Consider the following 27500-nt stretch of genomic DNA (forward strand, 5'->3'; position numbering starts at 1 on the left):
TGGTGGCTAATTAAGGATTTCCAGGTTAGGTGAAGCTTGAGGAAAGTGAAGACAGTTGGAGAAGGGGGGGGGGGGGGTGAAGAATGGAAGGAGGGAGGATAGGGAGGAGAGAGGGAGGAAAGGATGAGGCGCTTAGATGGGAGATGAGGTAGTGAAGCACTGTGGAGGTGGAATGGTAGGAGGAGGAAGACGCAGGGGTGGATGGAGGCAGAGGTTTAGGAAATGAAAGAGGTTACATGGAGAGGCAAAAGAGTCCTATACGAGATGAGGTGAGATAGGAGAATGAAGTGAGAAGAGGTGGAGAGATGGATGAAATGAGGAGGAAGGACAGCAGAGGGGATGAAGGAATGAGAAGGAAGAAAAGGGAAAAGGGAAGAAGAGAAAAGTGAAAATACGGAAGAGGGATAATGGTGGTGTTTTCAATTGAGGTGGAGATAAGAAGAGTGAGGAAAGGAGGAGGAGGAGGAGGAGGAGGAGGAAACATGAAAACATGGAAACATGGAAATGCAGGCAACAGAAAGCCTATTGGCTCATTACGAGGTTGCCCCTTTTGGTGATTTAATCTGCTCGACAGCCACTTGGGGCCTGGGGAGCAGATGAAAGCACCTCCACATTGAGGAGCAGATGAAAGCACCTCGATATTGAGGAGTAGATGAAAGCAGCTCAATATTCAGTTTACTCCCGACGCAGCGAAGTGACGGTCGATTCTATATTTGAAGGAGTTGATAGTATTCGCATTTACTACTTCTGAAGGAAGATTGTTCCAGTGACGGATGACTCGGTTTGAAAAGAAACTCCTTCCAATGTCTGTGTTACATCGACTAGACTGAATGGGTAAACCGTTATTTCTAGTTCATAGGTTGGTTTGCAGTTCAAAGAATTTGGAGTAATCGACGTTATTGATTTTTTTCAGATACTTGAAGACTTGAATCATATCCCCTCGTAGGCGTCTTTTCTCCAATGTAAAGCGATTGAGTCGCTTGAGTCGTTCCTCGTACAGGTGAGCCCTTAAGGTTGGTATCATCTTCGTGGCGCGTCGTTGAATCCTTTCCAGTAAATCAATGTCATTTTTTGTAATTAGGAGACCAGAACTGTACTGCATACTCGAGGTGCGGTCTTACCATGGAATTATACAAGGATAGGATCACGTCTGGCGTTTTACACTCGAAGTTCCTCGCTATGAACCCGAGCATAGTGTTGGCTTTGTTGTATACTTTTTTACAGTGATTCGCTTTTCAGGTCACTGCTGTATTTGTGGTCACTATTTCTGGACCCAGTAAGCATGACTTTGCATTTGTCAACATCAAAGGACATTTGCCATTTTTCCGACCATTCGATAATGTGATTGAGGTCTTTCTGAATGATTTCGCAGTCGGTTTTTGTGAGGGTCTTTCCCCCCACCTTGGTGTCATCAGCAAATTTCGATATTGTGGATTTCTGTCCTGATTCGAGGTGGTTCATATATATGATGAAGAGAATGGATCCCAGCACTGACCCTTGAGGCACTCCACTAGTGACTGGAAGCGAATCGGAAGGCTGTCCGTTGAGTAGTACTCGTTGTTTTCTGTTGGTGAGCCAATCTCTTATCCACGCGAGTCGCTTGTGCGGTACCTTGTCGAAGGCTTTCTGAAAGTCCAGGTATATAACATCACTGGGGATGTCTGCATCCCAGTTCTTATAATTAAATACCTTGGAAGAAGTCTAATAAATTCGTTAGACAGGAGCGCTTGTTTCTGAACCCATGCTGGGTGTCGGAGATTACATTATTGTCTTCTAGAAACTTAACAAGTTTGTCTTAATAGTCTTTTCGAGTATTTTTCCTGCCACTGATGTCAAACTTATGGGCCTGTAGTTTAATGCAACGCTTTTGTCTCCTTTTTTGAAAATCGGTGTTACGTTTGCCATCTTCCAGTCTTCCTGGACCTTGTTCAATTGAACAGACTGGTTGAATATATTAGTGAGTGGCTGAAGTATATGTTGTTTAAGCTCTTTTAATAACCGCGGGGACAAACCGTCAGGTCCTGTTGACTTGTTCGTGTCGAGTTTATCCAAATACTTTTTCACTTCTTGGTCGCATATTGAGTCAATTTTCAGGGGCGTGATTTCCCTCGGCGGGTCAGAGATCTCGGGCATGGTTTCGATGTCCTCGACTGTAAATACGGATGCGAAGCTACTGTTGAGGATTCTGGCCATCTGTTTACTGTCCTGAGTTACAGATCCAGTCTCGTCTGTCAGTTGACCAATATTGGATTTTACATTCTTTTTCGATCTGATGCATGTGAAGATCTTTTTTTAGTTTGTCTTGATGTCACGCGCTATTTGTTTTTCGTAGTTGCGTTTACTACTCCGAATAAGGGTGCGACAAGCTCTGAGGCTGTTTTGGTACTGTGTACGGGCTTCGGCTGTGTCATTCTCTTTCATTAGGTTATAATTCCTTTTTTTTAAGTTATCGCCTTTTTTATTTCTCTGCTCATCCATGGTGGATATACGACACCATTTACTCGCCTGGGTTTCGTAGGCACTGTAGCTTTTTCTACTCCCAAAAGCTTATCTTTGAAGTTCTTCCGCACGTTGTCGATTGTATTGTCGGTTAGGTGAAGTTGGTCCCAGGTCGCAATGGGAAGCAGCTCACGGGCTAGGTTGAAATCTGTTTTTTTGTAGTCTGGTATCACTGACGGATTGTCTACGAGTTTGTGACTTATGTTGACATTGAAACGGATTAAGTGGTGATCGCAACCATTACTTTTTCACCAACTTCACAGTCGCGAATGAGGTCGGGGTCGCTTACTAATACCAGATCCAGCAGATTGTTTTCTCTTGTTGGTTGAGTTACAACTTGAGTGAGGAACGAATCCTCCACCATTTATACAAGCCTGTTGCCCTCTTGATCTCCAGTCAATTGTCCCCAGTCAATGTTAGCGCAATTAAAGTCCCCAATTTTTATTGCTTCTTTACTTTGTGTTAAGAGTGAAGCTCTTCGTACAGGGCAGTGTCGTCTGCTGCCTGTTGTTTTGGAGGCCTGTATACGGTCGCAAGTGTTAGTTTCTTATTATTCGCAGTTATTTCCACATGGACGGAGTCGTAATTCTTTGTGTCCTGTTTGTCTATTTTTATAGCAGGGAACGTACTTTTTACGTAGCAAATTACTCCTCCTCCTTTCTTGTGCATTCGATTTTTTTGGAAGCTTTCGTACCCGGGAAATGACAGTTCAGATACTAGATGTGCAGAGTTGGCCCAAGTCTCTGTGATGGCTACCATATCTGGTTTCTCAGTTGCAATATACGCCCTAATTTCGTCCTTTTTGGGTAATAGATTGCGTGCATTTGTGTACAAAATGGAAATGTGACTCCTGGTTTGGCCGCGTCGTGTTGTATGAGTTAGCTTGTCGGAGGCGTCGTTGGTTACATAGTTTCTTGGGGAGGCGGTGGCTGAGTCGTCAGAGTAACGGCTCCGTGTTCAGGAGGACGCGAGTTCAATCCCCGCCCGGTGCCACCAAGCTGGGATTTTTCAGCCGCCGCCGAGTGGCTTAAAACTACCCACATGCTGTCCAGAAGACCACCTATCAACCCGGACTCTAGATTCTAGGATCAAAGATGAGCTCTGGGAGGGCAGCATGAGCCAATGCAAGATGGCGCAACTATAAACACTCGCCTGCGCCAGAACGGGCTGGGCCGACCATCAGGACCCACAGGAAAGAAGCCTTGGACCGACCATCAGGATCCACCGGGAAGAAGCCTACCGGCGCAATAGGCCGCAATGTAAAAAAAAAAAAAAAAAAAGCCGCATCGACGGTACGGTTCGGTTGATCAAGGGTTGCCTTTGCCTTGCCCTCGCCTGCAGTTTTTTTAATAGCTTTTCGAGAAGCTTTCAACTGCCTCGTTCAGGAGCCTACCAAGCCGCGCCGAACCAACCTAGTTCAGGTGGAGTCCGTCCTCCCAAAACAAATCTGGGCGCTGGTTGAAGGAAGGAGTAGGAGAAGGAGGAGGAGGAGGAGGAGGAGGAGAAAGAGGAGAAGGAAGATGAAGAAACACGGAAACATGGATAAATAGGCTGCAGAAAGCAAGTTGGCTCATTATGAGGCTTCTCGTAAGCCACTTGAGTAGCCTGCAGAAAAGATTAAGGCATTTTTGTATGTACGCGCGGGTACAGTCAGTTCACCCCTGATGCAGCAAAGTGACAAAACGATCAATGCGATTCTTAACCCATTCTTTACCGGATGTTTGTTTTGTGACACGTGCGTGTCACCGCTTGATGCGCTAACGAGGCACCGGGTGAACCCCACGTGACACCCCCGTGTCACAGTAAGATTATGTTGGTACTGAGGGCTCATAAGGATCAGTTTTGGGTTATTTGCCAGCGCGAGTTGGCACCCGGTGCCTTGTGGGCGCATCAAGATGTGGCACGCCCGTATCACAAAACAAACATCCGGTATAGAAAGGGTTAAAGGAGTTGATCGTTTTTGTACTAACTACTTTTGCAGGAATGCTGTTCCTTTGACTCTAATCGAGAAATAACTCCTGCCGGTTATTTGTACAAGCGCCTCCTTGGTACAGTGGTTAGAGTCAGCGGACCTGGATTCGAAACTTAAAGGGCCAAAGGGACAGAGATGTGAACCGCCGCAACGCGCAGCTATAGCGTATGCTCTCAACTTTACTTAATTTGATGTCTGTACTTTATCGCTCTGCTTGAATTGTCTGACCACTGCTTCTTGTTTTCGAGTTAACTGGAGCCCAAAAAGCTACGAGTGATTGACGATACAGAACTAGTTCGATTATTTGAAGACGTGTATCAAATTCCAAAGCTATCGTCTCTTTTTCAATGTAAAGAGGTCGAGTTGCTGAGTCGCTGAGTCTTCAATATCGTGTTATTTTCGTAGCGCGTCGCTGTAATTCTTCAAGCAGTTTAATGTCATTGTAATTAAGGGACCAGAACTGAATTACATTATTTCTGGTGAGGTATCACCCGTGAGTTATACAAGAACGTAACTCCCGGCGGTGGCTGAGTCGACAGCGTGATGGCGCCGCGTTCAGGACGACGAGAGTTCAATCCCCGTCCGGTGCCACCAAGCTGGGATTTTTCAGCCGCCGCCGAGTGGCGGCTGTCCAGTGGGTGCTGTCCAGAAGTCTACCTATAAACCCGGACTCTAGAGTCTAGGATTAAAGATGAGCTCCGGGAGGGCATCATGAGCCAATGCAAGATGGCGCCACTATAAACACTGGCCTGCGCCACAACGGGGTGGGCCATACATCAGACCCCTCCAAAAAAAAACCAAGCCTACCGGCGCCACAGGCGAAGATGTAAAAAAAAAAAAAGCTCCTTCCATGAGACCGAACATAATATTAGCCCTTTTGCAGGCGGATTTAAAGTGCTTCGTAAGTTTCAAGTCATTGTTGATAGTCCCCGGGCTCTGTTTCCTCCTTTACAACGTGTATATATAGTAGCTCCTCACGCATGTTACATGTATGGTTACTATTTGTGGACCCCAAGTGCATGAATTTACATTTGTTCAGGTTGAAGGGCATTTGGCACTTTCCAGACCACTGACTAGATTTAGAAAGGATATTTCTTCCAAGAAAGAGTATGGATTGCAGCACAGACCCTAGTGACACTCCATTTGTAACGGGGAGCCACTCAGAGGCCTGTCCGTTGAGTACAATTTGCTCAGTAAGCCAATCTCTTATCCTCATTCATATTTTTCCTAATCCCGTTGAGGTAATGTCTTAAGGAGTCGTTCATGTGGTACCTTGTCAAAAACTTTCTGAAAGTGTAAATATATAACGTCAATGGGGATTTGATTGTCTCCATTTTCGAATATACTTTGTATGTATAAGTCTAATATTAGAATTGGTTAAACAGGACGCTTTTTCCTGTATCGGGAATGATATTGGTATCACCTAATAACTTGAAAATGTGTCTAATGATCTCGAGGATCTTACCCATAACTGACCCCAAGTTTATGGGCCTGTAGTTTAAAGCCACGCTCTTGTCTCCCTTTAAGAAGATCGGAATTACAGTAAAGCCCGCAGAAGTCGGACCCGAATAAGCCGGATATCGGATAAGTCGGACATTTTCAGGATCCTTTTTTTTTTTTTTTTTTTTTTTTTTTTACGTTCTATCCCGAGTGCACCGGTAGGCATTTTATGCCCTTTGATTGAGTAATTTTAAGCCTCTCGGCTTATATACTGGCTAAAATACCCCTGATAGCTCTTTAGGCTGACACACACTATACGATGCGGCCTGTCCGGCGGCGGAAAGTGGGCAGGAGCATCGTCGGCCGGATGAGCATTCACACTATGAGGCGGCCTCACGGAATGCCGGGCAGCCGCCGTCACTCTGAGCCCTACCGCCGCAGCGACGAAAACAACATGGAGCCGCTCAGCGACGTGTTCCTGGCTGCAGGCGCAGTGTTTTTATGTTTTATGTTCCACAAACATGGATGGCCCTTGTACAGATCAATAAAACTGATCCAAAAGTCTTTATCTATCCAGACGTCAGACATCGTGGAGCATAGATAATGTGTACACCACGGCTGTCAGCGTCACTCTGATAATTCACGCCTCAAGGCCCCGCCGCAAGGTGGCACACACTGTGAGGCGGCGCACCGCGCACCCGCGCAGAAGGCCATCGGACCGTGTCGTGAGGCCTCCCCGCGCAAATTACACCCACACACACACTGCCTCATGGCCTCTAGCTCCGCCCACTTTTCGGCCGCATCGTATAGTGTGCGTCCGCCTTTACATCGTCCGAGTCATTTGAGGGGTTGTCCGAGCCATTATAGACGCGAAATGGGCACATGTGCCGCGGCACTGCCGGCGCCAAGATCAGTGTTTACACAGCTGACTTAGCAAGCACGCGGCAGTGTCTCCCTCAGCTTTCGCTCGCTCTGTAGCCCTTATTGTGTGTGTGTGTGTGTGTGTGTGTGTGTTTATACTACGTACGTATTTACCTATCATGTGTGTGTGTGTGTGTGTGTGTGTGTGTGTGTGTGTGTGTGTGTGTGTGTACGCCGCGTATGTATGTGTGTGCGCGCGCCATGTATGTAGTACATATTTACGTAACACAGACCATTTCAACTGTTAGTGGTCAGGCGTGCAAAATGTGAGAAAAAATCCCTCGGGTAACTCGGATTTTTGGATAACTCGGATTGGCCTTCCCCCCAATTGGTCCGACTTATGCGGAGTATACCGTACGTTCCTTTGTTTCCAGTCTTTGGGGTAAGCGGCTTAAGTATTTGCTCCTTGAGTTCATTTAGCAGCCTCGGTGATAAGTTGTCGCGTCCGTTTGGCTTGTTTGTGGCAAGCCTATCTTGGTTCCTTTGCACACCTTGTTTGTCAATTGTACCAGTTTTCATGGATATAATTCCCTTCGGTGAGGTAGGGCTCTTGACCAGGAACACAGACGATAAATTTTTGTTCAGAATGTAGACCATATATCTACTGCCCTGTGTTGGCACGCCGTTTTCATCTATCAGGGGACTGATATTGCTTTTAACCTTCTTTTAATTTCTTATCTGAGAAAACTTTTCCGGGTTATATTTTGCTTTGCGTGCCATGAGTTTCTCATAGTCACGCTTACTTTGGTGGATGAGTGTTCTGATTGATTGATTGATTAGGGTATCAAGTCATGGGTATGTTCTGCAAGCTCTGAGGTTGTGATAGTACTGTTGACGTGCTTCAGTGATGCTTTCTTCAAAAAGCAGCTGCCTGCGAATTTGCATGAGCAATAATCAAGCTCCTTGCCGGACATGATGAGCTCACGGTAATATCTCGTTAGTTATTGCTATCCTGAAGTTCCAGTATTTCACCTGATAGGGACTAGCAGCCCCCTCAGTCGAGAGGAATAGTACCAGATTGACATACAGCAGTCTTTACCTCATGCACCCCTAGCTTTGAGCAGCTCTACACTGAGGTAACAACTATCAACTGCCTTTTTCACCCCTCAACCTTGATGGAGCTTATCTCTGCCCTCGTTAGGGTGGTCTTTCGTCAATGGGAGGATTAGTATTCTCTATTTGTAATCCAGTAATTGGGAGCTGCTCGCTAGCAATGTATAGATGCTCGAGGTACTGCGTGTACAACTGTTGAAAGTACTCAGCCCAATGAGCCCTCTGCCCATCCATGTCTGACACTAGGCAATCATCTGTTGTTCGGATAACGCTAACCTAAGAGGGAGGTTTAGAGCGGAACTTCTTTATGGCTCGGTAGGCAGGTCAGAGCTCATTGCGTTGAAATGGTCCACAACGTCATCAGTGAAATTTCTGACATTCCTTGTCTCTCCTCAGGAGATATTTAATCCTACGTGACAGGTCTCATATTGGTCCCGATTCTCAAAAATCCTGGTGGTGCGATTCTTCTCAATACTCTCCTGCGTCTCCTCCGAGGCAACACCTCTCCTCTATTACGGATGTTGTTCAATACACTCCTCTGCAGCTTGAAGAGTTTCACGTTTAAAGGTATATCACAAATCTACAAGATGATGACCACATTTAACATTGTGAGTCTGTCACTGAATACTCACGCTCAAACGCCAAGTCTTTCAGTCTCTCAAGATGAGCTATTCCGATCACCGCGTCTGTGGCCCATAAGGCCATAACTGTTGCCAAAAAGCACCAATAATTAATCATTTAAACGATAACCATATATGAAGGCAGGTATTTGGGTGATGAAAGCAGTTTTTAGGTCAGAAATAGGCAAACATAAAAGGCAGAGTACGACAATCTTGCAACGTTGCTTCCGATAAGAGAAGCAAAGGCATTGATAAAACTCGCGGTGTGGTCATGTTCACCAGCTAAACTAGGTCATTGTTATGACCGGACCATCAACCTGGCCCCTTTTATTTGGTTTATTATTTGGCGATAGTGGAATTTTACAGGTAGGGGTTGGAAGCCCCACCCAATCCAATCTAGAGCATGGATAAGACTGATTGTTATACACATGGGCAGGGACAGATAATTTCTCAAACAGAGAACGGCTGAATGAAGGAACCGTATAAGAGAAAGAGAAAGGAAGTAAAGTAGGTAGGATGGAGAGAATAGGCAAGGGAAGAGGAAATGAACGGATGAGGGAAGGAAAAAAATAAATACTCGTACAATGAAAAAATAAGGAAGGAGGAGAGAGACGACTACGGGCCGCTTTCACAGTCGTTTTGTTTGTTTTGATCGTTACCAATGGCGCCGATCGACGTTATAGTTTTCCACGTGAAACTGGCCTATGGGGTAGTGGCGGCTGCAGAGGAAGCGAGAGGTGTTGAGAGTGAGTGGTAGGGTGCGGTGCTAGGCTAACCCCGCAGCCACCACTACCCCATCGGCCAGTTTTATGTGGAAATACTATAGCGGCGAAAATACTATAGCGGCGAAAATACTATAGCGGCGAAAATACTATAGCGGCGATCGCCGCTATTGGTAACGATCGAACAAACAAAGTGACTGTGAAAGCGGCCCTACAACAAGAACTTATACAGTAAAAGCATTGTTTTGGGGAGAGAGAGAGAGAGAGAGAGAGAGAGGGGGGGAAACAAATGTAGTGTGCGCGCGTTATGAACTAGAGATAGATAAATATGAAGACGAAAGATGAGAAGCCGAGAAGCAAACTACACCAAAACTTTAGATAGACTACAATAACACACTAAAAAATCTGGATATTTACAACACTGAGATCCCCTGATGTATACAGACACTATATGCTCTTCCGTAGTACAGTGGTTAGTGTCCACTACAAATCTGCGGGGCCTTAGTTCGATTCCTGGCCTAGGTAGTCTCAAGTGCAGCCCACCTGGCCGTTCATCCTTCCTTTCGGAATGGTCGATAAATGGGTGCCTGGGGAAACCTAAGGAAGGCAACCTACGGTAACCCGAATGTTCCACTGGCCCAACGTCGGGTTACGGGTTCTCTCCCACCACAGGCTCAAAGTGCCAACTAGATGGAGATGGGCACCGCCGCCACGCTCAGCTGTAGAATATGCTCCCATCTTGACCTTATATGGGCCTTTCGAGATCCACCTTTCCTTTGTGCCCGCAGTGTGGGCTGGGGCGCTAGGTTAAGTGTCGCAGGAGTTGCCTCTTGGCTCGTCAGTAACTTAATTGGTATGCTGCCCCGCCTTCATTTTGAAAGCCCAGCTTCGATTCCCGCCACTCAGTGGCATACATTTTCCGGTACACTCAAACAGGTGTTAAGGTGTGAGCAGGTGCCCAGGTATATCAATGTATTTTAGGTGTGTCGCGGTGTCTTCAGATGTTAAAAAACATTAATGTTCTCAAAGTTGCATCAAGGCGTATCATGTAATGTAAATGCAAGAATACAAAGCGTAACAAAGTTTGCCCAGGCGCTTTAACATACATGCAGGCGTAGCAAACGTGTAATAAGAGGTAACAAGGTGAACTCACGAGGTAGAAGAGAGGTGTGTAAAGGCCGACGGAGGCCACGGCGGCGGTGGTGATGAGGACTTGTACCGATCTGAGCTTGAGGCAAGTCAGGTCAAAATATGGAGGCTTCTCGGAGTCCACTTTATACTTGTCCTTCACTTGCTGTGGGGGATGGGAGGGAGTGGGTATTAGGAGGGAGAGGATAACATGAGGGATGTAGGGGTAACACGCAAGGAGTATTCACGAAAAGATGGAGGGAAAGAAAGATGATGAGTGTTGAATGTAGATGGAAAGGAGTAATGGAAGCATAATAGAGAAATGGGGCAGCGAAAGGCATGGGATGAGAAAGAAGGGAGAGAAAAGAGAAAATGGGAGTGGAGAAGAAAAGAGAAAGTAGAGATGGAAGTGGTGAACGGAAATGAGTGGGGCGGGTAAGGATGGAGCGAGATGAGGGTAGGAGAGAAAATTTGGGGAGAGAAAGGAGGGGAAAGATAAGGATGAGGTCAGAGTGGAAGGGAAGAGAAGGAGGAACGAAAAGGGCAAGAATTAAAGACGAATAGAGTTTAGTTGAGAGAGAGAGAGAGAGAGAGAGAGAGAGAAATATAAGCAAAGTAGAGAGAGAGAGAAGAGAGAGAGAGAGAGAGTGAGAGAAGGAGGAATATTGAAGATGATCCGGGTGGGAGGGAAGGAAGAGTGGGAGTGAGGAAGGGGAAGAAGGTTGAGGAAGATGACGGAGGATGAGGTGAGAATATGTTGAAATAAAATAGTCGGACTATTTATAAAGCTATTTAAATATATATCAACCAGACGATCAATATACCGAAAAGTTATCTATCTCCATACCTAGCTATTCATCTCCAATACAGCAAAATTTTACACATTTCTTTACATTTAAATGACACCCATCTATAAAATAAATTATGATTTATATTTTTTCCCTTCTAACGGTGGTTTATTTCCTGTTTGTCTGTCTGTCTGTTTCTCAGTGTCTTTAATGTGTGTGCGTGTGTGTGTGTGTGTGTGTGTGTGTGTAATTCACCACGGCCTGGTCATGAGTTGGACTCGCTTTCTCCAGCAGGTACCTTCCCGACATGAGCAAGTGCTCATCATCGTAGATCTCTGGGTACTGCCAGGACCTCACACACATTATGTGTGTGTGTGTGTGTGTGTGTGTGTGTGTGTGTGTGTGTGTGTGTGTGTGTGTGTTTTCTACTTCCTCCCCTTCTTATATTTTCTCTTATCTTATTATCTATTATGTCCTTCCCACCCAATCGCCTTTCTCCTGCTCCACCCTTTTCCGTCTCCTCCCCTACCTTCCTCTTTTGGTTCTTGAGGTGCAGTATGGCGCGCCGCTGGGGGTGGTAAAGGGAGGCTGACCTATAGAAGATCCCCAGGAAGAAGCTGGAGAAGACGACCCCAGTCACGGCCTGCAGCCCCAGCCGCCACCCAACTGACCTGTGAAGGGGTGTGGGTTAGATGTGGGGTGGGGTGAAGGCGTGAGAGTGAGTGGATACAGTGTTATTTGAAGAAGTAAAAATGAAGGGAATGGGATGGGGAGGAGGTATTGGTATTTATGAGTGCATTGGGTATGTATGAGTTTTCCATTTTATAGTTCCATCAAGGAATTCTCTCATGTACTCATTCTTAACAGAAATAATTTTAGCATGAAATCTTGAACCTTTTGCGTATTACTTGCTAAATCATATTCTTCAAAAACACAGGAAATGTGTTGTGCCTTAACATGATGTAGAAATATTTATCGGATATGTGTCTTAATATGCATCAAATTTAAAAATATATTTTAGGTCCCATATTCTTTGTTTAACATTATTTGATAACGCTTCCTGTCAGGAAATGTCACTGCCTAAAGTAAATAATGATTTTGCTCTGATACTAATTATATTTTGTTGTAGCTCATATGTGTATGACTGCAGATCACTTTTTTCATATTACTACTTTTGAAATGCATTTTAAGTAGTGCAGACATTTCAGAGTTTTTTTTTCTGCTGACTCTCTTTAATCATGAACATTTGGTAAATGTTGGCGAAAATCTACTCGGAAAATTGCTTTAATAAAAATTATAACATGGTAAATATTTGATTATATCTTTACACAACTGTCCATGTCTAATAATTCGGATAAACGATGCTCAGTGTTAATCTAGAGGCTGCCTACAAGCTCATTCGCTCGTACTTGTATGTTTTCTACTAGTAATTCCAGTGAAAGGAGTTGCCACCATTCAGCCTCTAACTTTGCTAACAGCTCGCACCTCTAAGTATCTCTAGACGCCTTGACAGTTACCCACTCACCTTATCGCCTCCTTAAAGAAAACGGAGAAGAGGGTGACGCCGATACCGCAGCCGGACTGGGCGATGATCTCGACGAACTCCCTCCGCCGCCTGAAGTACTGGCCTAGCATGAGGTTGGCGGCCTCGCGCGTCATGCCCACGCCCACACCCAGCACCAGGCCATAGCTGAAGATGGGGTCGTGAGGCAGGTTGAGTGGGAGTGGGTTGGGGCAGGGAGAGAACGAAGGGAGAGTGGTGGAGGGTGTGGAGCAGGGCAGAGTGAGGGAGGGTGGATTGGGGCAGGGTGAGGATGAAGGGAAAGAGTGGTGGAGGGCGTGGAGCAGAGCAAAGTGAGGGAGGGTGGGGAAGGGTGAGGTGAAGAATTGACGCAGGTTTAGGGGATAGAGGGAACAGGTAGCGTTGGGCGTTTGGCAGGGTACGACAGGGTGAGGCAGGGTGGAGTGGCAGTGAGGTGGTGAAGATTGTGGGGCAGAGTGGGGCAGAATGACGCAGGGTGGGGCAGGAAGGGGAAAGAACAGCGTAAGGAATGTGCAGAAAGGGGGGTGGGGGACAGGTGTGTGTGAGGGTTCGGGAAAATCGTATGGTTGGTGAAAAGGAAAGGTGTTTTGGTGGGGGGTGGAGCGAGTTTGGGGGAAGAATTGGGGAGGGTAGTGAGGGAGGGGAAAGAAGGGGAAGACGAGAGGCAGGAAGGAACAAGAAGGTACGAGGCAAGCATGGAATGGAAAAGAAGAAAAAGATGTTATTATGAAATATGGATAAACCTTAACTGGTAAAAATATAATCAGAGTATAATAATTCCGAAACACACACACACACACACACACACACACACACACACACACACACACACACACACACACACACACAAAGAAGAGGATTATCTTCCCGCCTCATCGCTCTACCACACAGCACTCCACCTCCTCACCACTCAAGCATCATCACAATTTTCCCTCCGTTAATGTAAATTTCCATCCCTCACCCCCCTTTCATACTGTACTTTTTTTTATAGATGTACATTTTCAGACTAACGGCTGCAATTTCCGAAATAAAATTATTATTATTATTATTATTATTATTATTATTATTATTATTATTATTATTATTATTATTATTATTACACACACACACACACACATACACACACACACACACACACACACACACACACACACACACACACACACACACACACACACGAACATCGTTTAATCTATTTAAAATTTTAAGAGTCCTGTGAAAAACTAAGTCTAATCACATTAATTTTATGATTAAGAGAAAAAGACTGAGGTTGCGGTAAAAGAGTAAACAACGAACAGTTTGCCCTCAACAACAAACGTGAAAACATGAAGAGAATATAAGAAAGACAGGCAAAGGCGGAGATTAATTAGTCAGATTAAAGGGAGGGAATAGGCAATAACATGAATAAAAAATAATAAAAACCGAGTAAAAAAATTAAAATAGGTTAGAAAATAACAATAAAATACGTTGATAAAATGACAATGAATAAACACTACTGAGAAAAAGGGGAAACATTTGGCTGCCAGTTTGACAGATTGACAAACAGTTTATTGACCTAAGTTATATTTTAAACTTTGCACATGAACTGGACAGTATGAACAGGAACTAAACAAAAACAAATGATAACAAAACAGTCGAAATCAACTCCATATATTACGTAAACCACATACTAATATTCGAAACAAACTTAGATTATAATATAAATATGCTTCTACTACTACTACTACTACTACTACTACTACTACTACTACTACTAATGAAACACACGAATAAGAAATAAAAAGTTAATAAAGAAACAAAGCAAAAAAAAATATATATATATATATATATATATATATATATATATATATATATATAAATATATATATATATATATATATATATATATATATAATAAAAAAATGGACGCTCGTATACAAAACACTCCTAATAACCCCAAATGCCAATCTCCCATTTACTCCCTCAACCAAAACGAATTCCGTGGCCCTCACACCTGTCATTCGTGAGCCACCGGACATATGCATGAATAAGTAAATAGACAAGCTCACTTAATTTCTCTTTGAACTTGGTAATCTTTCTTCCTCTACGCTGCCAGACTTATCAGTTAACACTCTCATCACTTGATCCCTTCCTCAACACCCCTTTTCATCCTCTTTCTATTACATCAAAGCGTCTATTAACACATCCACATCCCTCTCCTTCTCCGCACAAGTTTGCACACTTCGGTCTCAAACAGTTTAACAACCCCGCCACCGCGACCTGCTGCCCCCCATCGCACCACCACCACAGCGAGCCCTACGCACCTCCAGCAAGCTAGTTCCCAAGAGAACCCACACCGACCGTTATAAGCACAGCACCGTCCCCACTCTAGTCAGGCTTATTAACCACCATTGATGTTTGTTTTACTATTTATCTTGTTTTACTCGTCACTTATCTTTTTTTAACTATAATTTCCCCAGTTTTGTCTTTAAGTATGTTTTTTTTTTTCTTGTATTTTATGATTTCCCTTTTATCTTACATTTTGCAAAGCATTTTATGTTCATGCTCTTTTACTGTTCTATTAGTTTTTATTTTTCATCATTAATTCTAATGCATATTTTCAGCCGTTGGCTGCCTATGTCCCTAAATAAACCGTTAATTATTATTATTATTATTATTATTATTATTATTATTATTATTATTATTATTATTATTATTATTATTATTATCATAATTACAACAGGTCCCACACTACCTCACCCCATCAGCCCCTCCCACCTCCGTCCTTTATCACAGTAACCCCTTAAACTAACCCCTCTTTCCCCCATACTAATGACCCCTTTCCACCTGATTCACCCCTTTACCCTCCTCCTTTCCCTCTGACCTATTCACTTCCTATTAAATCTCTACCTAATATGACCCCTTCAATACATCTTTCTTCTCATTCCTTCTCTATACATTCCTCATCTCTCAATACTCGCTCTTTCTCCTCATATTTATTTTCTTATTCATTCATTTCATTTATCTTTTTTATTCTTCATTCTCATCACCCCTCTTCATACCGTCCCTGTACCTCCCTTGTCCTTATTTTATCCCTTCTCTCTTCCCTTATCATTATTTCTGATCACCCTCCTTCACACTAACCCCCCTATATACAACCTTCAGCTCCTTAAATATCGCCAACACATTACAGCCTCCTTTATTCTCCAATCCAACTTCTCACCTTCCCCTACACAATTTCCCCTTACACACCATCTTCTCGACCATACCATTATCCCTTCTTTACCGCCATCAGCACTCCACCTTTCTTCCCTCTGGTGTCTCCTCTCCCATCCTACTATCGTCATTACCCTCAGTGTCCGTCTCTCATCCTCACACCACCAAGCCCGTCCCTGATTCCCCTTGCTCTTCTCTCACATCGGTGACCAAGCTAAGTTATTTGTGATCTATTATTCTTTCCCTCAGAGGTGATGGGTAACTTTACATTGACACATTTAGCCGTACAACCATCGGGAACACTGGAAAATAATTATTTCGTTTACATTTTTATGATCAACATCATTATTAGGAGTGTGACTTATCCCCAGCGCAAATACCAATATAACACGACATTTGATGTTATCTCGTTAAGGAAAGTTGGATAAATAGAAATATAATAATCCCTTCTGGCGTACAACGTGTGAATTTATACTTTCAAGTTTTAACTAGGCGAAAAAGTAGAGTACAAAGGCTGTGATCTGTGATTTATGCGTATGACCAAATATAGTCGGTTCCACGAGAGCTGGCGGAGATTTTCCTTCAGGGGTGGACTCGCGGACTTGGCATCATTGCTTAAGTAACGGTCTCTGCGCCGCTCATTGGCTGTTTTTTACTGGATCTAAGCAGCGGCAATTTAGTTTGCATGACATTGACATAGCCTATTATCTCTCACACTCTGTTACCTCTTAAAATCATCACTATTGGTATAGTTATTCTTATAACCGCTCTTCCTTATGGGTATTTATTAGTTTATTACCCATAAACATTAGAACCATGTTTCAGGAATAATGATAGGACGATGAAAAAAATGAGAAGGTTCTTGCCTTAGCCCAATCTTTCCGTTATGATTCCGTAGCATCACTACACATTATGACTAATCCAGGACTAAAAATATACCAACAAATCTTACAATAAATGAGTTAATTAGACTGTAGCCTAGCACTTTGTAGTAGTGAAAAGTAGTAAAAAAAGTCTAGCCTCAACAATCGATTCCGTCGCTGGAAATTGTCTGTTTACGTGCAGTTTTGACTTAGTTTTGTTATGAATGTCGTTTCAGGTTAATTTATAATCATTCAAAAGGTACATACTTATCAATAAAAAAATATTGCATTAGTTTTTATCGGTGCAATCTGTTACCTTACAACTCACAAAGGATTTTGGTAGGAAAACAAAATTAATTTTATGCGCAGCAGAACAAGTTAAGAATTGGCCAATGAGCGCGCAGTACCATTACCCATGCAATGATACCAAGGCCGCGAGTCGACCCCTGAAAGAAAATCTCCGCCAGCTCTCGTGGAACCGACAATAATCATTAGCAATATATATATATATATATATATATATATATATATATATATATATATATATATATATATATATATATATATATATATATATATATATATATATATATATATATATATATATATATATATATATATATATATATATATATATATATATATATATATATATATATATATATATATATATATCAGTGATATATAGGAATACATAGGAAGAACAGACACCAGAAGACCTATCGGTCTATGGCGAGGGTGTCTATTTACTACCGCTACTACTAGTAATCTACGTGTGGTAGGATAGGACAGAAAAGATGAAGGCTCCTCCCCACCCACCTCTCCCTCCGGCTACGTGCCGGCAGGAAATAGTTAGAAGAGAACACCATGTACCCTTAAGGAAGAAAGGGCCATTTTACAGTAAAGAGATAAATAAGAGGAACTTACTACCGTTAACTTACACTACTGGTAACCTAAGCTGTGGGGGAAAATGACTTCATTACATAAAAACATAAGAACATAGAAATACAGGGAGACTAGAAGAGGACGAGTGGACTACACAGGGCAGCCCCAGAATCCCCACTAATACCCACGCACCAGTAACCTGTCACCTTACTGCACCCACACCTCACTCCACCTGCCATGCGGACATTAACTGTTGCTTTACTCTATTGTTGACTTTCGCTACTTTCAATCTAGGTTGTGGGGGAGAATTATATGAATATAGGTTGAGGTCTTGCTGCAATCTGTCCGAAAACATGCGAAAAAGAGTCAGTATAATCTTATATTCCTGAAGTACTTATCCAAAGAAGACTTAAAGCTATTGATACTCTGTGCGCTAACTACTGACGGTGGGAGTCTATTCCAGTGATCGACGACTCTGTTATTGAAAAAACTTCTGCGCACCAATGTGTTACATCGATTTCCCTTTAACTTCATACCGTTGCTGCGTGTTCTTGTGTTTGTGTCTCTCTGAAATAGACTATCTGGGTTAATGTTGTCGAATCCATTAAGGATTTTGAACACTTCAATGAAGTCCCCTCTTATCCTTCGCTTTTTTAGGGAAAACATATCTAAACGCTTTAAACGCTCGTCATATGGCAAGTTTCGGAGAGCTGGAATTTGTTTGGTTGCTCATCGCTGTATCTTTTATAGCAAAACATGATCTTTGATATAGTTCGGTGACCAGAACTGAACGGCGTATTCTAGGTGTGGTCTTACAGATGCTAAATATAATCTCTTCATAAGTTCGGGTGATTTATAATCAAAGTCTCTTGAGATTAATCCCAACATCATATTGGCTTTTTTACTCGCTGCAGAACATTGATCACTCATTTTAAGAGTGTTACTGATAATGACACCAAGATATTTTTCTTGTTTTACTTCGCTGAGCTCATGTCCTTGAATCTGATATTTAACGGTAGGATTTTTATCACCTATGTGCATTACTTTACATTTATCTACGTTAAAACTCATTTGCCATTTTTCGCTCCAGTCAGCGAGTCTTATTAAATCTGATTGAATGTTCTCGCAACTTTGACTGTTCATTACCGTACCTCCTAATTTGGTGTGGTCGGCGAATTTGGCTACTTTTGATAGGATATCAGTTTCTAAGTCGTTCACGTAAATTATGAATAGTGTTGGCCCCAGGACCGAACCTTGGGGAACGCCACTGGTGACAGGTTGCCAATCCGATGCTTCACCATTAAGAACTACACGTTGTTCTCTGTCGGTGAGCCAGTCATAAATCCACGCACATAGATGGTCGTTAATACCGTGGGAACGCAGTTTCGAAATAAGCCTAACGTGAGGAACTTTATCAAACGCTTTCTGAAAATCTAGGTAAATTACGTCATATATACTTCGGGCGTCCCAACATATATAAACATCGTTGAAAAAGGTTAATAGGTTGGCAAGGCTAGACCGATTACTACGAAATCCATGCTGACTATCAGTTATCAATTCATTTGTTTCAAGGAAAGTGATCATTTTATCCCTGATTATTTTTTCGAATAGTTTAATTAGGACAGACGTAAGGCTGATGGGACGATAATTGCTGGCTTGTTTTTTGTCTCCTTTTTTAAAGATCGGGGTAATATTGACCTGGCCTGACCTCACTATCAGGGTGTGGTTTCCTCCCGGCTAGGCCGGAAGCTACCTCACCTCGTTGTTGCACCTGTCTTAGCTCTTTCGATATTTCCTCATCTAAAACTCTGCCTAGCCTCGCCTTGCCCACACAATTTAGATGAAGGCCATCGTTAGCAAACAGGCTTCTATCATGAATAAAATGATCCCATACATCCATAAACATGACTCCCTTACTACTACACAAATCCCTGACACGTTCGTTTATCCCCAGCATTCTACTGAGAATGAAGGAGTTAACATCGTGGCGAGGGATCAAACCACACACTACGCAACGTCTCCTGCTTTCTTTTAGTTTTCCGACAAATTTTCTATATGGGATAGGGGTATTCGTATTCGGTATTCGTATTCGAATACATTCGAAAATAGTATTATGGTGTATTCGTATTCGTATTCGAATACTTGTCATCTGACATCAAAGTATTTGCATTCGTAGTCGAATACTTGGGAAAAGTATTCCTATTATTCGAATGATATGCCGGATAATCTTTAATCCATCATCAGAAATAATAGTTATTGTTCCTTCCAAGTTACAAATCTTCGTTCCTGTTTGTCCGACGTGTATGACACAGGGTTCACTAGCGTGGCCGTTGTGATTGTTGGCCCGTGTAAACCGTGTTGGGGTCTGGCGGGCGGCGGCCCTCAGTTGTCTTTTGCCAGTGGCAGGGGGTATGTTACTACACGTTCATAGTTGTATTTATTCCCTATTTTGTTGCCCCCCCCCCCCCCTCCCTCTGGAATACCTGGATTTTACATGTACTAGAGTTGGATATTACATGTACTATAATTTGATATGGGTATTTTGTTGTGTTTCCTACAGTACAGCTTAGATATATACTTGAAAATTTTGGAAAACAAATTTGTCTAGGTCTGATAAACATGTACAGAATACTTGCATCAGTTATAAGTTCAGGACGTCATTTTACTACTGAATAACTTTAGTACCATATTAGGCTCATTGCCGAGCTACCTACATGAAAAAGTTATTTTCAACGAAAAGTATTCATGAATGCATTCACGAATACTCTCGTGAAGTATTCGTATTTGTATTCGAATTATCAGTATTTCAGTGTATTCGTATTCGTATTCGTATTCGAATACACAGTTTTTTGTATTCACCCCATCCCTGATATATATATATATATATATATATATATATATATATATATATATATATATATATATATATATATATATATATATATATATATATATATATATTTATATATATATATATATATATATATATATATATATATATATATATATATATAGATAGATATGTGTGTGTGTGTGTGTGTGTGTGTGTGTGTGTGTGTGTGTGTGTGTGTGTGTGTGTGTGTGTGTGTGTGTGTGTGTGTGTGTGTGTGTGTGTGTGTGTATTTTTATTTTTACAATAAGGAGGCAGCTCAAGGGCACAAAACAATAATAAAAAAAAGACCGCTACTCGCTGCTCCTAAAAAAGAATCATAAGAGATGGCCGAAAGAGAGGTCAATTTCGGGAGGAGAGGTGTCCTGACACCCTTCTCTTGAAAGAGTTCAAGTCGTAGGCAGGAGGAAATACAGATGAAGGAAGATTGTTCCAGAGTTTACTAGCGTGAGGGATGAGAGTGAAGATGCTGGTTAACTCTTGCATAAGGGGTTTGGACAGTATAGGGATGAGCATGAGTAGAAAGTTGTGTGCAGCGGGGCCGCGGGAGGAGGAGGAGGCATGCAGTTAGCAAGTTCAGAAGAGCAGTCAGCGTGGAAATATCGATAGAAGATAGAGAGGCAACATCGCGACGGAATTTAAGAGGTAGAAGACTATCAGTAGGAGGAGGAGAGCTGATGTGACGAAGAGCCTTAGACTCCACTCTGTCCAGAAGAGCTGTGTGAGTGGAGCCCCCCCACACGTGAGATGCATACTCCATACGAGGGCGGACAAGGCCCCTGTATATGGATAGCAACTGCGCGGGGGAGAAGAACTGGCGGAGACGATACAGAACGCCCAACCTCGAGGAAGCTGATTTAGCGAGAGAGGAGATGTGAAGTTTCCAGTTGAGATGTTGAGTTAAGGATAGACCGAGCATGTTTAGTGTTGAACACGGTGACAGCTGAGTGTTGTCGAAGAATAGGGGATAGGTGTTTGGAAGATTGTGTCGTGTTGATAGGTGGAGATATTGAGTTTTTGAGGCTTTGACTGACACATGGTGTGTGTGTGTGTGTGTGTGTGTGTGTGTGTGTGTGTGTGTGTGTGTGTGTGTGTGTGTGTGTGTGTGTGTGTGTGTGTGTGTGTGTGTGTGTGTGTGTGTGTGTGTGAGAGTATATATATATATATATATATATATATATATATATATATATATATATATATATATAAAGATAAAAAGACACACACACACACACACACACACACACACACACACACACACACACACACACACACACCACCCTTTACCGCCCCTGCACTTGTTATGTAATCGACTCACCTGAGAAATACCTGGTGTAGGTGTAGGGCGAAGGAGGCGAAGAGGACGGCGAGGGCCATGACGAGACCCCCGATGACAGCCGTGAGTCTGGTGCTCTTGCGACGACACAATGCAACCACGAGGGGGGCGGTGACCCTCGACACTGCCAGGCTGCTTGACCCCACCCAGCCTGTGAAAGGGGGAAATAAAGCTATCAGATGTAGGTAAGAGAGCAAGGAATCAGTTTAAGAGAGGATAAGAGAGCGAGGGGTGGATTCCTTTACCAGACCTGTTAATTCTACATCTATATTCGCTTTTAATTTAATATATATCTGTTCGTTTAGCAGTTTTTCTAAGGGATTAAACAAAGAAAATATGGCAGGGAGCAGAGTGTGTGGGGCTATTTAGGTGACGAAAGAAGAGGGATAGGAAAGTAGTAGTGTAGGCGACGAAAACCATTCTAAAGATAAGACGCAAGGGAATAAAAGAGGCAACCTAAGATATGAAAAAACAAAGTTATGTGCAGAAACTGTGGAGGAAAAAGGAAATTAAAAACACAGGAAGAATCAAGTGTTAAGAAAAAAACAGAAAGAAGAGAGAAAGAACACAGACTCTGGAGACAGAACAAATGAAAAAAACATGAGTCACAGAAATGTGGGAAAAAATAGGGGTTGGGTGAAGGGGCCGCGTGGGAGTTACAGAAAGTAACAGAGAGAGACCTTTATAGAGCACTCAGTGAAAATAAATCCATCATATCCATTTATATCGACTTCAGTAAAGCTTCTGACACAGTTCAATCTGATATTCTCCTGGATAAAATGTACTACTATGGTATCTGGGGATGTATCTATGATTGGTTCAGCTCCTACTTTAGTAATAAAACACAGTTCACAGTTTTTAACAATAAATCTTCCTCTACCAAGCCAATAAACATAGGAGTATTACAAGGTAGTATATTGGGTCCCACACTGTTCCTTCTATATATTGACGACATCTGTAACATATCCGACTTCCTAAACACTATACTATTTGCGGACGACTCAACTTTTTATATGATTGGAGATCAACCAACAGAAATAATCAATAGAGCAAACGCTGATCTTCTGAAATTTTCAAATTGGTGCTTAGCTAACCGACTAACGGTAAACACTGCCAAGACTTATTACATGCTGTTTACGAACACTATTACCATTTACCTCCCATTACCAAATTTAGCTATTTTAAACTATTGTATCATCCAGGTAGACAAAATAAAATTCCTTGGTATAATGTTTGATAACAACTTAAGCTTCAAATACCATCTATCCAATCTATGTTTAAAACTATCAAAAACTATTCCAGTCCTTCTTAAAGCAAAACAATTCGCCCCAAATGATGTCCATAAATTTTTATACAATACCCATTTTTACCCACATCTAAACAACTGTAACCCCATTTGGTCCAATACTTATCAATGTCATCTATATAATCTTAACGTACTGCACAAGAAATCTATCAGAATAATGACCGATAGTGAATATTGCGAGCACACCTCCCCATTAGTTAAAGCACTAAATATTCTGAACCTTACTAATCTATCAAAATTAAATATTGCATCCTACACGTACAAATAAAATTAAATAACTACAATAATCAGCTTCTGCATAGTTATCCAACTCGTAACCAAAGCTCATTGCGTATTCCTAGTCATATATTAACCTTGTTCAGACACTCACTAATGTATTAATGAACCCAAACATGGAATGATGTCTCGAGACAAATCACACTCTCAGCGAACCTACGATTGTTCAAAGAAAAATTAAAGAAGCACTTGTTATCCTTGTACTAAGTCATATGCTACATGCAACTCTATACATTTATACTTATTACATTATGTTACGACTGTTGTTATTATTACCAATAATAATAATAATAATAATAATAATAATAATAATAATTATTATTATTATTATTATTATTATTATTATTATTGTGTGTGTGTGTGTGTGTGTGTGTGTGTGTGTGTGTGTGTGTGTGTGTGTGTGTGTATATTTACTGTTTTTAGTATTCATTATCATTACCATTATTACTGTTGTTGTTCTCATTATTATCATAATTACTAACAATTATTATAGTTTTCCAATGTATTCAACTTTATCATTATCAGCATCATTGGCATTATTATTATTATTACTATTACTAATATATTATTATTACTATTATTACTATTATTATTATTATTATTATTATTATTATTATTATTATTATTATTATTATTATTATTATTACTATTATATTTATTATTATTATTATTACTACTACTATTATTATTACTATTAATATTGTTATTATTATTTTTTTCATTTTTATTATTATTATTATTATTATTATTATTATTATTATTATTATTATTATTATTATTATTATTATTATTATTTTTATTATTATTGTTGTTGTCATCACCATTATCATCACGATTATTATATTTTCCAATGTATATTTTCAAAGGTTTAACTAATCTACAAAAGATGTTTTCTTTGTCTTCTCTCTCCGTTATATTGGTTTATTGTACAGCCGTTTTTGGCTACTGTTTGTAATCTAAGCTTATTTTTTCGTTTTTTTCTAATTTCTTGCCCATAAAGCTATGCTTTTTAACCTTAGATAGGAAGACGTACTTTTTCAAAACATTAAAGGAAGACCTGAATCCATTTGGCATCACTGCAGGAAAATAATAAAATATATTATGCAAACATGATCTACTCGCACTAAATGTTACTGAGGTACAAATATAAGATGTCTGGAAACCTTAGGACTATAAATGAATATAACTAAACTAAAATAAATGCAATTCCTTAATTAATTGAAAAAAAACATTGAGAGAAAATAAAGCACTGACTTATTCTGGCCCTGAGACATAGAAATATTAAATTGAACAAAAAACTCCAACTAAACTATGAAGTTAAAGGTATATACGACCACACAGTCTGATTTGCAACCCAGGGGCGGAATCCACAAAGGCTAAGTGCGTAATTTTGGGCCCTTAGTGTGTAGTTTTGAGAACATCGAAATTCACAAAGCTCGCGCGCTAATAACTACCAACTAATCGATGACGTCACGGGTTAGCGCGCGGATTTACAAATCCACCTGTTATTACAACAAACCCAGGCGCTGCACTGCGTAGGGAGCCCACAAAAGATATCAATGAGCCTTTATTGTGGATACCATAGCCAGCGAAACTTTAAATCACTGAAGTCATGACGCCATATGGCACAGGTCTTCCTATCTTGGGTTAAGGGCTGTTTGTCTTGATTATTTTCTTCGAGAAATGTATGTATATCAGTGGTGGGCGCGGTACCAAAAGTTTGGGGTTGCGTTACGCGGTACCGCGGTACCTCAGCATACCCACTGCGTTCCGCGGTACTCCGATACTTTTCCCGACCCCCCTGGTGCGTTCCGCGGTACTGCGGTACCTGATTTCTAAAGCAGACTTAAAAAGAGAAAAAAATAGCTCTGCGACACCAATTACCAAAAACACCTATATAAAAAAAAAAAAAAAAAAAAAAACATTTTAATACAAGTAATTACAATTGAGAAGACTGCACAAAAGTAAATAATTAAAAAAAAAAAAATATGGTTCCTCCTAGAAAAGCATAGGTGAAAAAATCCTGGTTCCAACATCCTTCCGATGAGAAATCACATCCTTTTAATTAACAATAGGTACCTATCCTTTTCAGTGAAAGTGCCTCCCCTCTTTCCCACGGTGTCTGTGCGTATATCCGACTGTCTGTCTGTCTGTCTGTCTGCTGGGTCAGGTACCCCCCCCCCCCGGCCCCCTCAAACAGCGTTACTGTTTATTTTTATTTACATATTTATTTATTCATTAATTATTATCATCACTATTTTTCTTTAAGGGGCGCGTAGTCTTAGAAAGCATATGAAGTTGCATATTTTTGGCTGTAAATTTTACACAATAAAGTAGACTATAATATAACATATCTTGCAAAGTTTGAGCCTGATTGACGAAAAACTTTTTTTTGGGGGGGGGGGAAATTTTTTGACTGAATTTGAGTTCCAAATAACTTTTTTATATATGGGTTTTCATCCTTTTTGTTCATTGAACAATGTAAAGTAACCTCAGTGCTAACATTTGGCCAATATGTGTTGGCAATGTTTTTTTTCCATATATTTAATAATATTTTTTTTATTTATTACGTAACCAAACACATATCGCTGTTTCGGTGTAAAATATATGAAAAAAAATATTCTATGGCGCTTAGAAGTGTTTTGTCTTGATGGAAATATAGTCTTACCATTATCCTATTGAATGAACTTATCCAATTGGAAATGTCTTTTATAGGCTATCAGAATTTTAACCAAAATTGCCAATAACTTACATTTCGAGAAATCATCGTTCTTACATTTCGTTACCATAATATGTTTGATATGTTATTTCTGCAATGTATTTTTTATTCTACTGATATTTATGAGTTATGGTAACTGGTCCCCTCCTTTTCAAAGGATATTATACACTCGATGGTGTGGGTATCATGGGGCACCACCCCACTCATTGTAAATAGGTTTTTACTCAGAAGCCTCCAGGCTTATAATGTTTTTTCTGCTGCCTTACTGGCTTGTTTTCTTGTCTTTTTCTTCTTCCTCTTCTCGTTCTTGGTTCTGCTTGTCCTCTTTTCCTTCCGCTCAAGAGAATCTATGAAGTTGGAGGACCTCTTGAACCCAAGCGAGGTCAGGAGGTTGGCTTCACTGTGCCCAAAGATATGCTCCAGGATTGTGACCTGGGACACAAAGACAGTCCTATGTAGGCCACAGAATTTGTCTTTTGAAGCCTTCCTCCAGATCTTTCCGTGTAGGCTCTCATTTATGTTCTGTGTCCTCCCCTTCAGGCACTTCTCCAGCAGCTCTGGTCTTGTGAGGTCACGGTACACCGTCCTGATGAGGCTGAGGTTGTCATATGATATGTGGGACAAGTAAATCCTCTTGTCAGTGTGTGGTGCTGGTCTCTCCCCTTTTCCAGGCTTCTCTGCACCCAGCACCATGAGGATTGACTCTTGGGGCACAGCCGATGTTATTTATTTTTGGTGGCAGTGTGGTGATAATAGCTGGCCATAATCGCTGACCTCATGCTACCAACAGTCTCATTCTTGTCTCTGACAACCTTTGTGTAGTATGATGAGAGCTTGTCAATAACTTCGTCAGTCAGCTGCTTTGCAGCTACATATATCGAAAAACTGCCTAAAAATCATATAAATAACGTTAAAACACATAACACCTTTGTTCTAGAGCGCGGTCGCGCGGTCGCGCGCCACTTCAGGCCTGAGATAGTGTCAGATAATGACTAATTTCCATTGGAAACAGGCAACGTACCGCTATTTTAAAACAGTTATCCATGAACATAGACCAAAGTAGAAATGCGAAAAACAGAAAAACGAATTTTAGGGGGATATTTCTTATTTTTTGGCTCAAACGCGCCCCTTAAAGTGTTTGCTGGTACCGCGAAAAGTACCGCAGGAAATTTGAACGCAGTACCAGTACTCCGGTACTTTCAGCAATCCTCTGCGGTACTGCGGTACCGGTTTAGTGTGTAATACCGCAGTACCGCAAAAGTACCGCAAGTGCCTAGCACTGATATATATATATATATATATATATATATATATATATATATATATATATATATATATATATAT

The 27500-nt window shown here is 41.4% G+C and overlaps 1 protein-coding gene across 1 annotated transcript in view; it reads right to left on the reverse strand.

The window, feature by feature from the left end:
* LOC127008431 (monocarboxylate transporter 12-like) overlaps window positions 1-26849 on the reverse strand; it is a gene marked incomplete at its 3' end in the record, with an annotated part of 43110 nt that extends 16261 nt beyond the window's left edge. The window contains exons 1-5 of the mRNA XM_050880581.1: window positions 26474-26849; window positions 21838-22006; window positions 12669-12833; window positions 11673-11814; window positions 10381-10521 (exon numbers count right to left, since the gene is read on the reverse strand). Coding sequence (XP_050736538.1) covers window positions 10381-10521; window positions 11673-11814; window positions 12669-12833; window positions 21838-22006; window positions 26474-26849 — 993 coding nt within the window. The remainder of the gene's footprint in view (window positions 1-10380; window positions 10522-11672; window positions 11815-12668; window positions 12834-21837; window positions 22007-26473) is intronic.
* Window positions 26850-27500: the final 651 nt, after the last annotated feature.

This window comes from Eriocheir sinensis, chromosome 37 (assembly GCF_024679095.1).
Source record: "Eriocheir sinensis breed Jianghai 21 chromosome 37, ASM2467909v1, whole genome shotgun sequence".
Classification (NCBI taxonomy): Eukaryota; Metazoa; Arthropoda; class Malacostraca; order Decapoda; family Varunidae; genus Eriocheir; species Eriocheir sinensis.